The 12,179-nt window shown below is 37.3% G+C and overlaps 1 protein-coding gene across 3 annotated transcripts in view; it reads right to left on the bottom strand.

Moving 5' to 3' along the window:
• LOC149725863 (uncharacterized) overlaps positions 1-12,179 on the bottom strand; it is a 56,027-nt gene extending 43,848 nt beyond the window's left edge. For all 3 annotated transcript variants that reach the window (XM_089891098.1, XM_089891099.1, XM_089891100.1), the window contains exons 1-14: positions 12,023-12,179; positions 8,868-9,026; positions 7,514-7,673; positions 6,817-6,983; positions 5,893-5,997; positions 5,484-5,650; positions 4,878-5,017; positions 4,289-4,494; positions 4,038-4,150; positions 3,750-3,972; positions 3,227-3,349; positions 2,419-2,533; positions 2,059-2,105; positions 466-634 (exon numbers count right to left, since the gene is read on the bottom strand). In XM_089891098.1, the coding sequence (XP_089747224.1) occupies positions 466-634; positions 2,059-2,105; positions 2,419-2,533; positions 3,227-3,349; positions 3,750-3,972; positions 4,038-4,150; positions 4,289-4,494; positions 4,878-5,017; positions 5,484-5,650; positions 5,893-5,997; positions 6,817-6,983; positions 7,514-7,673; positions 8,868-9,026; positions 12,023-12,101 (1,973 nt within the window). In that variant the 5' untranslated portion in view covers positions 12,102-12,179. The remainder of the gene's footprint in view (positions 1-465; positions 635-2,058; positions 2,106-2,418; positions 2,534-3,226; positions 3,350-3,749; positions 3,973-4,037; positions 4,151-4,288; positions 4,495-4,877; positions 5,018-5,483; positions 5,651-5,892; positions 5,998-6,816; positions 6,984-7,513; positions 7,674-8,867; positions 9,027-12,022) is intronic.

Below are 12,179 nucleotides of genomic sequence, written 5' to 3'. Positions count from 1 at the left end.
CCAAACATATTTGTAGTATTATATATTATATCAGATGTTGATATGTACAGTCGGTGGCGCAGACAGGGGGGTTCGGGATGTCGGGACTCCCTTCTTTTAAATCAAAAAAAATAATTAAAAAACATTTCAAAAAAATATTTTTAAGATTTTTTTGATTAAAACCACCCACGTATTTTTTTTTCTGGCTGTGCCACTGTGTATGTGTAATATTATGTTCATGTATCATATGTAGTATGCACATTATAATATATAGTAGGTTGGGGGAAGATGGGACACCTTTTCATTCTTTTTTTCTGTACCATTTGGTAGTAAACAAAGAGCATTCCAACGAATTATAAAACTTTATCCTCACGACTCCCATAGATCGGAGTTAATTGTTTAAAATACGATCAGGTTATTAAAATATTGTGTGCTAAAGAGGTCCCATCTTCCCCCATCCTACTATATTTGTAGCAAAATCCCCACCTGACACAAGTGAATCTACCACCAGACCCGCACTCCTTCGTTGCAATTAAAATATCGAATAAGTTCCAACTTTTATGTGAGACGAACCGGTACGTGCACCGACCAGGGTAGTTAAAATGTGAGCCGTCGAAGGTCGTGAAATGGGAGAAGCCGTAGGCCAATGCAGTGGCTGTGGGGGATTAGAAGGTTAGTGTTGAAATTAGAAGCGTTCAAGGCTTCCAGTATACAGATTTATAATAAAATATTGAAAGTGGCTGGGGTGAGTTTGTGGAAGTGTTAATGTAAGACCCTCAGTGGGGCAGCCAGAAAAAAATAAGGGGGGGGGGGGTTTAATTAAAACAATTTCAAAAATATTTTTTTAAATTTCTCTTTTAATTAATTTTTTGGGGGGTTAAAAAATTAACTTTTTGGGTTTTTTTTTTGGGCGCCACTGAAGACACTGCTTGTTTGATTTTTAATAATCAGATAAATAAGGGAATTAAAGTTAATGGAGGGGGGTTAGTGTTAAAATTGGAGGCGTCCTAGATGGTAGCACTCTGGGTGTTGGGGTAATTATACGTCACCCTTATAGAACAGAATAAACTGCGTAAGTGGGGTCTAGCTGGTAGCACCCTGGGTGTTTAGGCAAGATACCTAAAATCCAGCAAAGTCACAAAATGGCGGTGCAAATTCTATTGCAACGTAACAAGACATGCAGCTTAGGCAGGTTAGCCACAATTTGACTCAGTTATCCCAGCTTAAAGTGGTTATTAGCATAACAATGTACTATGGTCCAGGGTTCTAGTATCTATTATTACATCATAAACTATCTTGGGAAGAATTCCCCTCAAACCCAAAATCCTGCTAAGTCAACTACACATAAATTATGCCGGCATAAGAAGATTATAACAGCTTAAAGTGTGCAGGGGAAATTTGCTTTATACAATAATAGGTTTATGAGTATTTAGGATAATTACCTATACGCATAATAAGCAGGTAATCAAAATGTTTACTAAAAATCTATTTTAACTGCTTTGAAAAGTGGGATTTGCGTACAAGTTTTAACATCCTATTTAGGGGGCAATGGGCCAAGTCTGGTCTAAATCCTAGGACTTATAGCGTGCCACGCTGCGGGACCTCTGTCGTATAGATTAGAATAATGCCTATTCAGGTTATTTTACGCTGAAGGAGATAACCTGTATAAGATGCCAAAACTTTGGTAGGCAAAATTAATTTACCAAAGAGGTTTAATGGAGATTATTATACAATTTATATATAGCAGGGGTAATGGGTTAACTCTGGCCTAAACCCTAGGTCTTATTGGGTACCACACTGCGGTACCTCACCCATATAGAATAGAATGTGCATATACAATGTTGGGGTAATGGGCCAATTCTGGCCTAAATTCTAGGACCCACGTCATGCCTCGCTGTAGGACCTCACCCATATAAAATGTGCATATACAATGTTGGAGTAATGGGCCAATTCTGGTCTAAATTCTAGGACCCACGTCATGCCTCACTGTAGGACCTCACCCATATAGAATATAGTCTTGATTCTACTTATCATATCATTTTATTTATTTATATTTATTGTAACGAATGAATCATTTACCTGGACAATCTACTTTGTTGCACGTCCATTTTGCTGCCGTGCATACACTGCAATATATAACCTCATTTAATACAAAACTGCTTACACCTGTATAGGGTATAGGGTGTATATGTATAGAGCAACGATAGTCGTTACACAGGTGTTCTGTTTCATACACCTCATGGCAACTTACAAGTTGGTTTGTAATTTTCAAGTGTTTGTTTTTTTCTGTATGACCGACAATTTAGCCCGTCAGTGACCACTGGGTAGAAAAAACTGTCCTTATGCGTCTTGCCCAAGAACATAACTGTCCACAAAGGTAGCAGCATTAAGACTTGACTCCGGTAACTAAAACACAAGTTTGAGAACATAATTACTCACCAATTTTCACATTTTTCCTGTCTTGTTGCCCCGGCTTTGTAGAATTTACCCGCATGGGTGCATGAGCAACTTTGTAGTAAAACACACTTTTCTATTGAAGCGTCCCAGTAGGTGTCTATGGAGTGGAATAAAAATGTGAAAAATTAAAGCCTTAATGCTGCTGGTGTCAAATACATAGTAATGGTAATTGTGCTGTTTAAAACTTATTCCATATGTGAATATCCTTATTTTCAAAGTAATGCCTAATGGGTCAACTCTGGCCTGGATTCCAAGTTCCATGGCATGCCTCACTGTGGGACCTCACCCATATAGAATAGAATCTCTTCATGTATTAAAAACTACCAAATACTCTGCAAACAGCAGTATTGTACAAAAGAGACGTTTCTCCAATAACTCGCATAATTAAAACATCTATTAGTTCACTAAATATACAGCAGACTAAAGAGTCCAACTCAGTGCTCTTCAACCTGTGTGCACGGTGCATCCTAGGGTGCACCAAAATATGCCAGGGGTGCACCAGTGCAAAAAGGTATACAAGGGTGCATCACAAACTTCAACAATTTTCAGCAATATTTTTTCATTTTAAATTTTTTTAACCAATTTAGCCACTTTCCTACATTTTTTTATATGAATTCTATATCTTGCATCACTGGGAATTGTGAAACTTCATTAGTTTTACGTTAAAGCAATCAGGGGTGCATGACCCATAAAAGGTTGAAGAGCACTGGTCCAACTAGTGTACAAAAGATATTTGAGCCAATAACCTTTTATTTAAATAAAAGTAATATTTATGATAAAGAAAACGCACCAGGTGCACACTCGCATCCCCCCGTGCATTCCGTGCTACAATAATTCCTCTTTGCATTTTCACATGTAGATGCACACGCACTCGCGCACTCTACATACTGCTGATTGCCTAGGCAGCTTCGGTCTGTGTGAATATAAATGTAATATTTAAATATGGGGTAATGGACCAATTTTTTTCATTATTTATCTAATTATTCCAAACAAACCCAACTATGACATCCCAATCACTTACAGCAGTTATTTTTTTAACAAAGATGCTTATCAGATTTACCCCCTAATATGTAATATGTCGCTCATTTACTAAAAAGCGAAAAACAACTAATTACATCAGTTATATTTAACCCAACAGATGCGATATCTTTTTGGCAATGAATTGTTTAATGTCTGATAAAGAACTACAATTGGGACAATTTTTCTGTCCCATCAACTGATGTGGATTTTGATTAATAGCTCATTTACCCTCTAAATACAAGGAATTTACCCTTAGGGGTAAATTTACCCAAGTTTAAGTAGTGCTAACTTACAACATGATGTATGCGTCCTCCAACCATTTGGCTCATGACCAAGTTTTGCGCATTCACGTGCAAACTGTGACACAACGGAGCAGTGACAGTCGGAACTAACACTTGGCCTGCATCTGCACAAATCTTCCAAACACTGATCCATATAAGGCGTTACATCAATATGCTCCCGGCATTTTGAGAACGGTTCAGTCTTCAGCACATTGCACACATAGGTTTGTTGAATCTGTGGGAAAATAGAAAGATACCGGTTTAAATATTGCATAGATGGAAGCTTCCTAATATACCCACATCTTCGCTGGTGCATACAACTTGGTCAGCTAACGTTGACAAACTGCACACACCGCCCTCGGTGTTTCGGATCCACGAATTACTGAACTTAACAGCGTCATCGAGTGCTGAACCTGTTAATATAAACATAGAAAAAATCTTTCAACGGCTTATCTGGTATAAAAACATGTGTATTTCACTATTTTCAGCGTTTCGACTGCCATATGGCAATACTTGCTTAATGCTGTTTTCGTCCAAAGTGAGATTAATACCTTTCACATCTTTAAAATCATCAGATTGGTCCCCATTCATGTTCCCACACAAACCAACTGTGCTTCCCGCATACTTTGGGTCAACTTTCAGGTAAATGGAAAAGAATTTACGGTCAATTTCCAGTCTATGGTTACCCATACCCACAAAGACAATCCAGGGAGCAAATGTGACTTCGAAGCCATCCTGTTGTACTGGTGGGTAAACCCTGTGTAAAAATAAGACGAATGAAGGAATGTAACTTGCTTTAAACAATAACTTAGAAACCAGAACCCACAAAGTAACATACGTGGTAAATCGTAAGCTGGCACGAGGTGTATAAACACCCGTGTTATAACGGCTGTCAGTTTCCGGCCACGTGGGGATAAAAGTAAGTTACATTTAACGGGATTGAAAAAACTTTTTTTCATTAGAAGCAAAACAACAGTCGTTATACCGCTGCAGGTAAAAACTACTTAAATAAAAGTGTCAGATAATAACGTTGCTGCTTAACACACAAACACTACCTACACTCTTTTAATCAATACACCAGTATCTAACTACCAGTCACCATACAGGCAATTATGTTACTTCATATTTATAGGTTCTTACGGTTCTCCGTTGAGCGTAATTCTTAAATTATTGAAAATCGTCAGTGTGACAGAATTTTTGGTGATCATCACGCTCTCTATACATGATGTGTAGGATGCACTGGTACTAGGGTCACAGTTTGACTTACGCTTGATTAGCACCTATAACAAAAAGATGTTAATGTAAAAAATTTATATTTACGGTCAGTAGCGCAGCCAGGGGAGTTTGGGGAACACGACCCCTACTTTAAAAAAAATAAATTTATAAATTAAAGAAAATTGTCAAATAAACAACGCATAACATGAACTTTAAATTACTTTTTCGCAACTGATAAGGAAGTTCATATTATTGAAATATCGTAGAGAAGGGAATCAATAGGGAAACGACAGCTGTTAAAACACGCTATGGATGATAGGTATGGGGAAGAGTCTCGACATAAAAAAGATAAAAGGAAAATCTTTGATATTTGCACAACAAAGTATATGCAGTCGGGGGTTAAGATGGCCACGAGCAACTCAACTAGGTTGAGAAATACAACGTATTGGACGATACTTGGCAATCATAGAATTTTTTTAAGAAGCTTCAGTTAAAAAACTAAATGTTGGCCCTTAATCTAGAAACACTCACCTCTAAGTCCTCTGTTTTAACCATAACATACTGACACTTGCCAGTGAAACGGTAAAGCCTCCCATCAAATGTTTTGACGTGATTTGTTCCATACATGACACACGATGATGTTAAATCACGAGGTGAAGTAACAGCAACATCCTGGACTCTTGAATCGCGATACAAATCTGAAAATCAATGAGTGTAACTTTCTAGTCAATGTAACATGGGTGTTTTGTTACATGCACCTGCACCTCTACGTATGTAATTTATTTAACTCGCGTGGTAGGGAAACGACAGTGGTTACAACACGGGTGTTCTGTTTCATACACCTTGTGCCTGCTTACGAATTTCCACATATATAACTTTGAGGGGATTGTTCTTTTCAATTCTGTATATAGGCCTATACAATAAAGTAAAATATTTCTACCATATCCGCATCTGTAGAAGCCATAGTTCTCATCTGCTTCACAAGAACATGTATCTATCCCATTGCAGGTTCCGGAGTTAAGGCAAAAGTTGAAAATGCAGTTTGCTGGAAGTTATAAAACATCGTCATTTGAGGGTAAACTTGATTGAAAAATTGTATATTCAGTGAATGAATGAATGAATGTAACTTACTTTATCCTCGCGTGGCCGGAAAACAACAGTCGTTATCACACGGGTTTAACACCTCGTGCCAGCTTACGAGTTACCTTGTATGTTACTTTGTGGGTGATTATTTTTTTGGGATTTTTTTTTTGTATGGCTGATAATTTTGACAACCCATTAGTGACCACTGGGTTGGAGCAATTGTCGTTAAGTGGCTTGCCCAAGGACACATACGCCCACAATGGTAGCAGCGACAGGCCTTGAACCCATTACCTAATGGTTACAGGCAGGCGCGCTAACCACTACGCCACGGCGCAAGTGACTCAGTGTAAATAACTAGTAACACTTAAAAAGTTAATCCTAATAGATTGACACTTGGATTCATGTTATGCTATACAATTTAACTCTACATATAGTAAGAAGCATGTCCAACAATAACATATATATATCCTTAGTTAATGGCTACAGAAGCAATACAAACATGTTCAATGCTTGATGGACATTTTTATATGGAATAGAACTGCCATAAACGTGCTTCTTAACTGTGTTTATTATATCTATATACCCACATATTGGTTATTGGGATAAAATATAATTGCTACAATATATATTGGTATGCTTTGTATATATTGTTATGCATTGTAATACATACACCATATGACTGTGTTTAATACCTATTTATCCACATTTTGGTTATTAGGCATAAATTACATTATTGTGCGTTGTTATGCTTTATACATAATGTAAGTGTATTGCGACTTACGAATTACTTTTTCTTCATACGTAATTTTAAAACCAGTGGCCGACATTAAGGCGTCACTTTGAAAATTAATGGTGACCACATTTCCGACAGTTCCGTAACTTGCACCTGTTCTTTGCGAGCAATATTTGTCCGGCACTGTCCCACTTTCGATTATAGTAAGACGATCCCTATAAAAACAGCATCAAATAAACAGAATGTACAGTAACGATCATGTTTTCGGCCATTTTCGGAGTAAATTTTCGAGGCCAACGCCTAACTTATTCAATAAATATATAATGCCGAACACAGGGAGACCTAAGTAACATTTTGAAACCAAAAATTGTGTTGGTTACCAGTTATAGTAATTCCATATCATATTAACAGTAGGTCTATTATAGTTACGGAAGTATATGAAAAATTGAGGGACGTGGTACAAGAATAGTCGTTGTGAAGAGCAAAATGTAGGGAAGTGTTGTTGAATACAACAGAAGTCTGAAAAACGGCTGTGTACTATATAGAACTGGGTATAGGGACAAAAATAACGCAAAATTTACGAGAATAACTAACAAAAAACTACACCGACTTGGTGTTGATGTGATAAACATTTAAACTTGATTTTGGCGCGCGCGGGAAAATACCGATTCGCACAAGGTGCACAAAACAGCACAAGATGCACAAAAATGCACAGAATATAAAATAAGTGAAAAGTTGTACTTACTCGCAACCAGGCACAAGAACGAATTTTTCGAATTTAAAGTCAATTTTATATCCTTCTTGCACTGATATCAACCATGTACAGTTGAAATTGTTGGGGTAATTATCGGGATAGTTTGGCGAAGTAATCACTCCAGTAGGGGCAGTCAGAGTACCTCCGCAAGCTGTAAATAAAATGGTTAAAAGAGTAAATGTCGATTCTTTGTTAATTACCTTGTCTTTAAAAATTTAATTTTTTGATCTGGAATGAATGTAACTTATTTATCTCCGCGTGGCGGTAAACGTCAGTCCTTATAACCCGGGTGTTCGGTTTCATACACCTTTTGCTCACTGATGAGTTACCACCAATGTAGCTTAAGAAGCAAGTATTTATGTACGACTGATAATTTGAGAAACTCATAGACGGCCACTGAGTTTAGGCGATTACAGTTAAGAGGCTTGCAGAAGGCCACATACACGTCAATAACGGCGATAGCATCAAGCCGCACTGAAATCTCCTTTGGATTAAAAGCGAGCGCCCTATAACCACAGTGCCAGGGGCTGGAATATTTGTAGTCAAGCTATGGTAATAAACAAATTCCAGGTGCCCTTATTTTGCTTGCCAATCATAATTTGCCTGTGCAATGTTGGGGTATTGGACCAACTCAAGCTTAAATGCTAGACTCCTTGGCATCCGTGAGATTTTTACCCACATAAAACTAGAATAATATGCTCTGTTATTTGTAAGTATTACCGCAATATACGTAGGTGCCTCGCGGTAAGACCTTGTCATATAAAATATCATATTACTCCGACATTGTAAGTATATGAACCGTGAAAGACAAAAAAGCCCGCTGGTATTACCGCATCACAAGCTTAACTAAGATGCGGGCAGTTTAAGGATCACGAAAGATTCAAATGAATCAGCAACATTTAAGTAAATCCACATCAGACGTTGAACAGATACGCAGTCAGTTCGTCTCGATTAAATACAGAACATCGGGAATTTGTTTCTATTTATAATTTTAATCGAAAATAAAAACATTTTGTTTCAAAAATTCGCTAATTTTTAACCAGAGCTTTTTATTAAAGTAAGTTTCAGTGTTGCATACTTTCTAACGTATTTTACGAAACAGATCAAAACGTTTTCAATATATACGGTACTGTGGGCTATGCATCATATATTTCTGTGAATATTCTTTGTAAAATGGGACGATAAAAGAGAATGAAAACATACAGCACTTCCTCAAGTCTACTCGATTTTGTTTTTGAACATTTTAGAACAAAATTATTGGATTCAATTCTAGCAAAAAAAACAAAAACAAAAAATTATACCAGTAACGCAAGTTAAATATAGAAAAAAGAACATGAACACTCACTTGGCGGAGGGCAGGCTGGCCCGTCGCAATTTCTTGTTTCGGTTTTACCGTTAGTTGGCAGGCAAGGATCAGAATCGCAAAATCTCTCTCTCATTTGGAGTCCCATGCCGCATGTTTTTGAACAAACACTCCAATCTGACCATGGTCCCCAATCTCCTGCTATAAAATGAATACACATATAAGTACTGCAAGATAGATACTGTGTTGGCATATATAAGCATAAAATATCCCCTTAGTGTATAAATGAATGTAATCTAGTTTTCCTCGCATGGTAGGGCAAAGACACTCGTTGTGTAAATTGCAAAAACTGTATCCGTTAAACTGTAGCTTAAAGCGAAAGGTATCTCCCTACAATACTATACTTATAGTAGTGTGGGGAAGATGGGACACTTTTAGCACAATATATTCAAATATCCTGATCGTGTTTTAAACAATTAACAACTGTCTATAGGAGTCGTGAGGATACGGTTTTATAAATTCTTGAATAAAAAGCCGTCCCATCGTTCCCCTACCCTACTTCACTTATTAAAACTATGGAATATATGTGGTTTATATAAAAGGTAGGCGACCCCTAGGTTACGACATGTTTTGTAAAGGCGTAAGAATTACAGTAAAATCCAAGTTGTCTGGAGTTATTAAAGTAGAAATATTTGTAATGTAAACACACTGAAGAATAGTTTGAGATATTAAAAGCGGTTATACGGCCGTAGGTGTAAGTTATAAACGAAATATTCGATACGAAGTGATGCTAAGTAAATGTTTCGAATAAAACCGCGTTCTGTTCCAACATAATGTGGCGTCTTTAGGAAATAAAAACGGTTATACGAGCTATAGTGGAAAAGTTATAGCAAATATATTGGATTTTATATCTTATGCAAATGTCTAGACATATAGTTATGCGTGTATATGTAGATTATCAATAAGTAACTAGATTATAGAAGAGGTTATACGACACGGTGTGTAAAATTAGAGCCCAGATTTCGGATGCTAAACTCATGTTGAGCAGATGTTTTAAACTAAGTTTAATATTATGGGTAATATGCTAACTACAGTCTAAACCTCATGCGCCCAGCGTACCGCGCTGTAGGGCCTCACCCGTGCAGGAAAAAGTGCCACCGCCAGGGCAAAAGAGAAAAAACACATGTAAAGTAGCATGCTGGTCCGAGCTTTGAACATAGGACCTCAGACACGCCGGTTCCTTCGCAAACGCAGTAGAAAACTTTGGAGCCGACTCGCTGCAAACCGCAAGCCCATTACCTCAGTGCGCCGTGGGTAATTTCAAAAATAACTGCACGCTACATACTAAACTTGAAAACTTGGGAAATCTTTATATTAGGTCATGCTAACACACGTGAAGCGTACTAAATGCAAATGCAGTAAAATTGCAAAAACTGGAGAAAATTTAACTCCGTTTCTGGTATAAGACTGGGTCTATCGTTCGTAATTCGAAGTTACGTTATTTTAGCATTGGGGTTATTTTGTTTTGAGTTAGTTCAGTATGGGGTCACACGAAAAACTAAATATATATTATAACTATAATTTAATTCGTGGACGGTATTCTATATGTATGCGGTCCTACAGTGGGGCATGTCATAGGGCATGAGAATTAAGACAGAGTTGGCCCATCACCCTAAAACCCAGAGTTTGTTTAGGTCAGTGCTCTTCAACCTTTTTTGGGTTGGTGAAACCCTAAAGTTGTTGCGACAAACTTATGCACCCCTGATTGCATTAACGTAAAACTCATGACGTTTCTCGATTACCAGTGATACAAGATATAGAATTCATATAAAAAAAAACTGTAGAAAAATGGCTAAGTTTGTTAAAAACGTTCAAAACTGAATATTATTGCTGAAAATTGTTGAAGTTTGTGATGCACCCTTGTATACCTTTTTGCACTGGTGCACCCCTGGCATATTTTGATGCACCCTAGGGTGCACCGTGCACACCGGTTGAATAGTGCTCACTGGTTTAAATAACAAGGCAAAAAAATAATTGAAATCTGGATTTTAAATGACTCTCAACCACTAAACGTTTTGCTCCAGTAAAAGTTGAATATTTATCGAGTTTTGTTTTGGACGTGTTCATTATTAGCCGGCCGTCTAAAATCAAACCCGCTGGTTTTGAATGACTTTGAATTGTTAGTAGACCGAAGCATGTGCTGATGGGATATTAAACGTTTCGCGAAACCGGCGGAATCTTTTATCGTCTCATTTGGTAGTAAACAAAAAATATTTACAGAATTATTTAACCGTTTCATTGTCACTTTAAAAAGCGCTGTTAATTGTTTAAAACACGATTGGGAAATATGTCAAAAACGTAGTCCCATCTTACCCCATCGTACTGTATAACGCATTTTGTATACAGGGCTTACCGCAGTATATTATATAACGGATAGCGCTGGTTTATAGGTTCGAATTTTTGGTAAAGGTGGCTGTACGCAGTATCCGGCGTGCGAATTCGCATGCGAGGTCGTATGCAAACCCGTGTCCAATTCCGCATGCGGCAGCGAAATCCGGACAAAACAGACAAAACGGACGAATTCCGGATACTGTTTACAGCCACCTTTAGACGTTTTTATCCCTAAATAGTTTAGAATGAGGATATTGTATGTATCACACCATTGCCCTTGTATTATAATTGATAGCAAATGCATTGAACGCGCCGTTAATGTAAAGATATTGCATTATATACAACTTATAGCGTATATTAATGCGAAAGCCAAAGCGTTATAGAATTGAAATTTTGGAAAGACGTTTTTTTCTTAAACAGTTTATAGCGAGTAAATTAAAGTTTTACGCCAGGCATGTGTAACCTTTTTCACTGGAGGGCCGAATACAAAATTCGAATGACAACGCCATATTTACGACAGTTTATTGAAACTGTGAATAAGTATTAACTTTTAAACACCGCGCGGGCCGCACGAAACAACCTGTCGGGCCGCTGGTTGCTAAATACGCTATTTAAAAGTTCTAAGTTCGTTTATGTAGCTGCAAAACAATTGTTAAATATAAGCTTAAAATATCACTATGGTTAGCTAGTATAAACGTTTCAACTATTACACCTCATTTTGGTTTAAAACTTTATTTATGATTTAAAATTAAAATAAACTCATATTAAATTAAATTTAAACAAAAAATGAAAATAAAGCAATTTACCTTCTGAAAAATGCGGGGCCGACATCAATAAAAAACACACCGCTGACAAAAACCGGATCATTCCAGTTTGAGCTTGCATCTTTTTCCAGTTTCAATGCTTCGGACTTACTGCCCGGGTATAACTGGATTCAGCAAAATAACGTCCTTATATAGTGCG

Source organism: Ciona robusta, chromosome 13 (genome assembly GCF_009617815.1).
Source record: "Ciona robusta chromosome 13, ASM961781v2".
Lineage (NCBI taxonomy): Eukaryota > Metazoa > Chordata > Ascidiacea > Phlebobranchia > Cionidae > Ciona > Ciona robusta.
The sequence above is the reverse complement of the archived record's forward strand: the minus strand, read 5'-3'. Positions and strand labels throughout refer to the sequence as shown.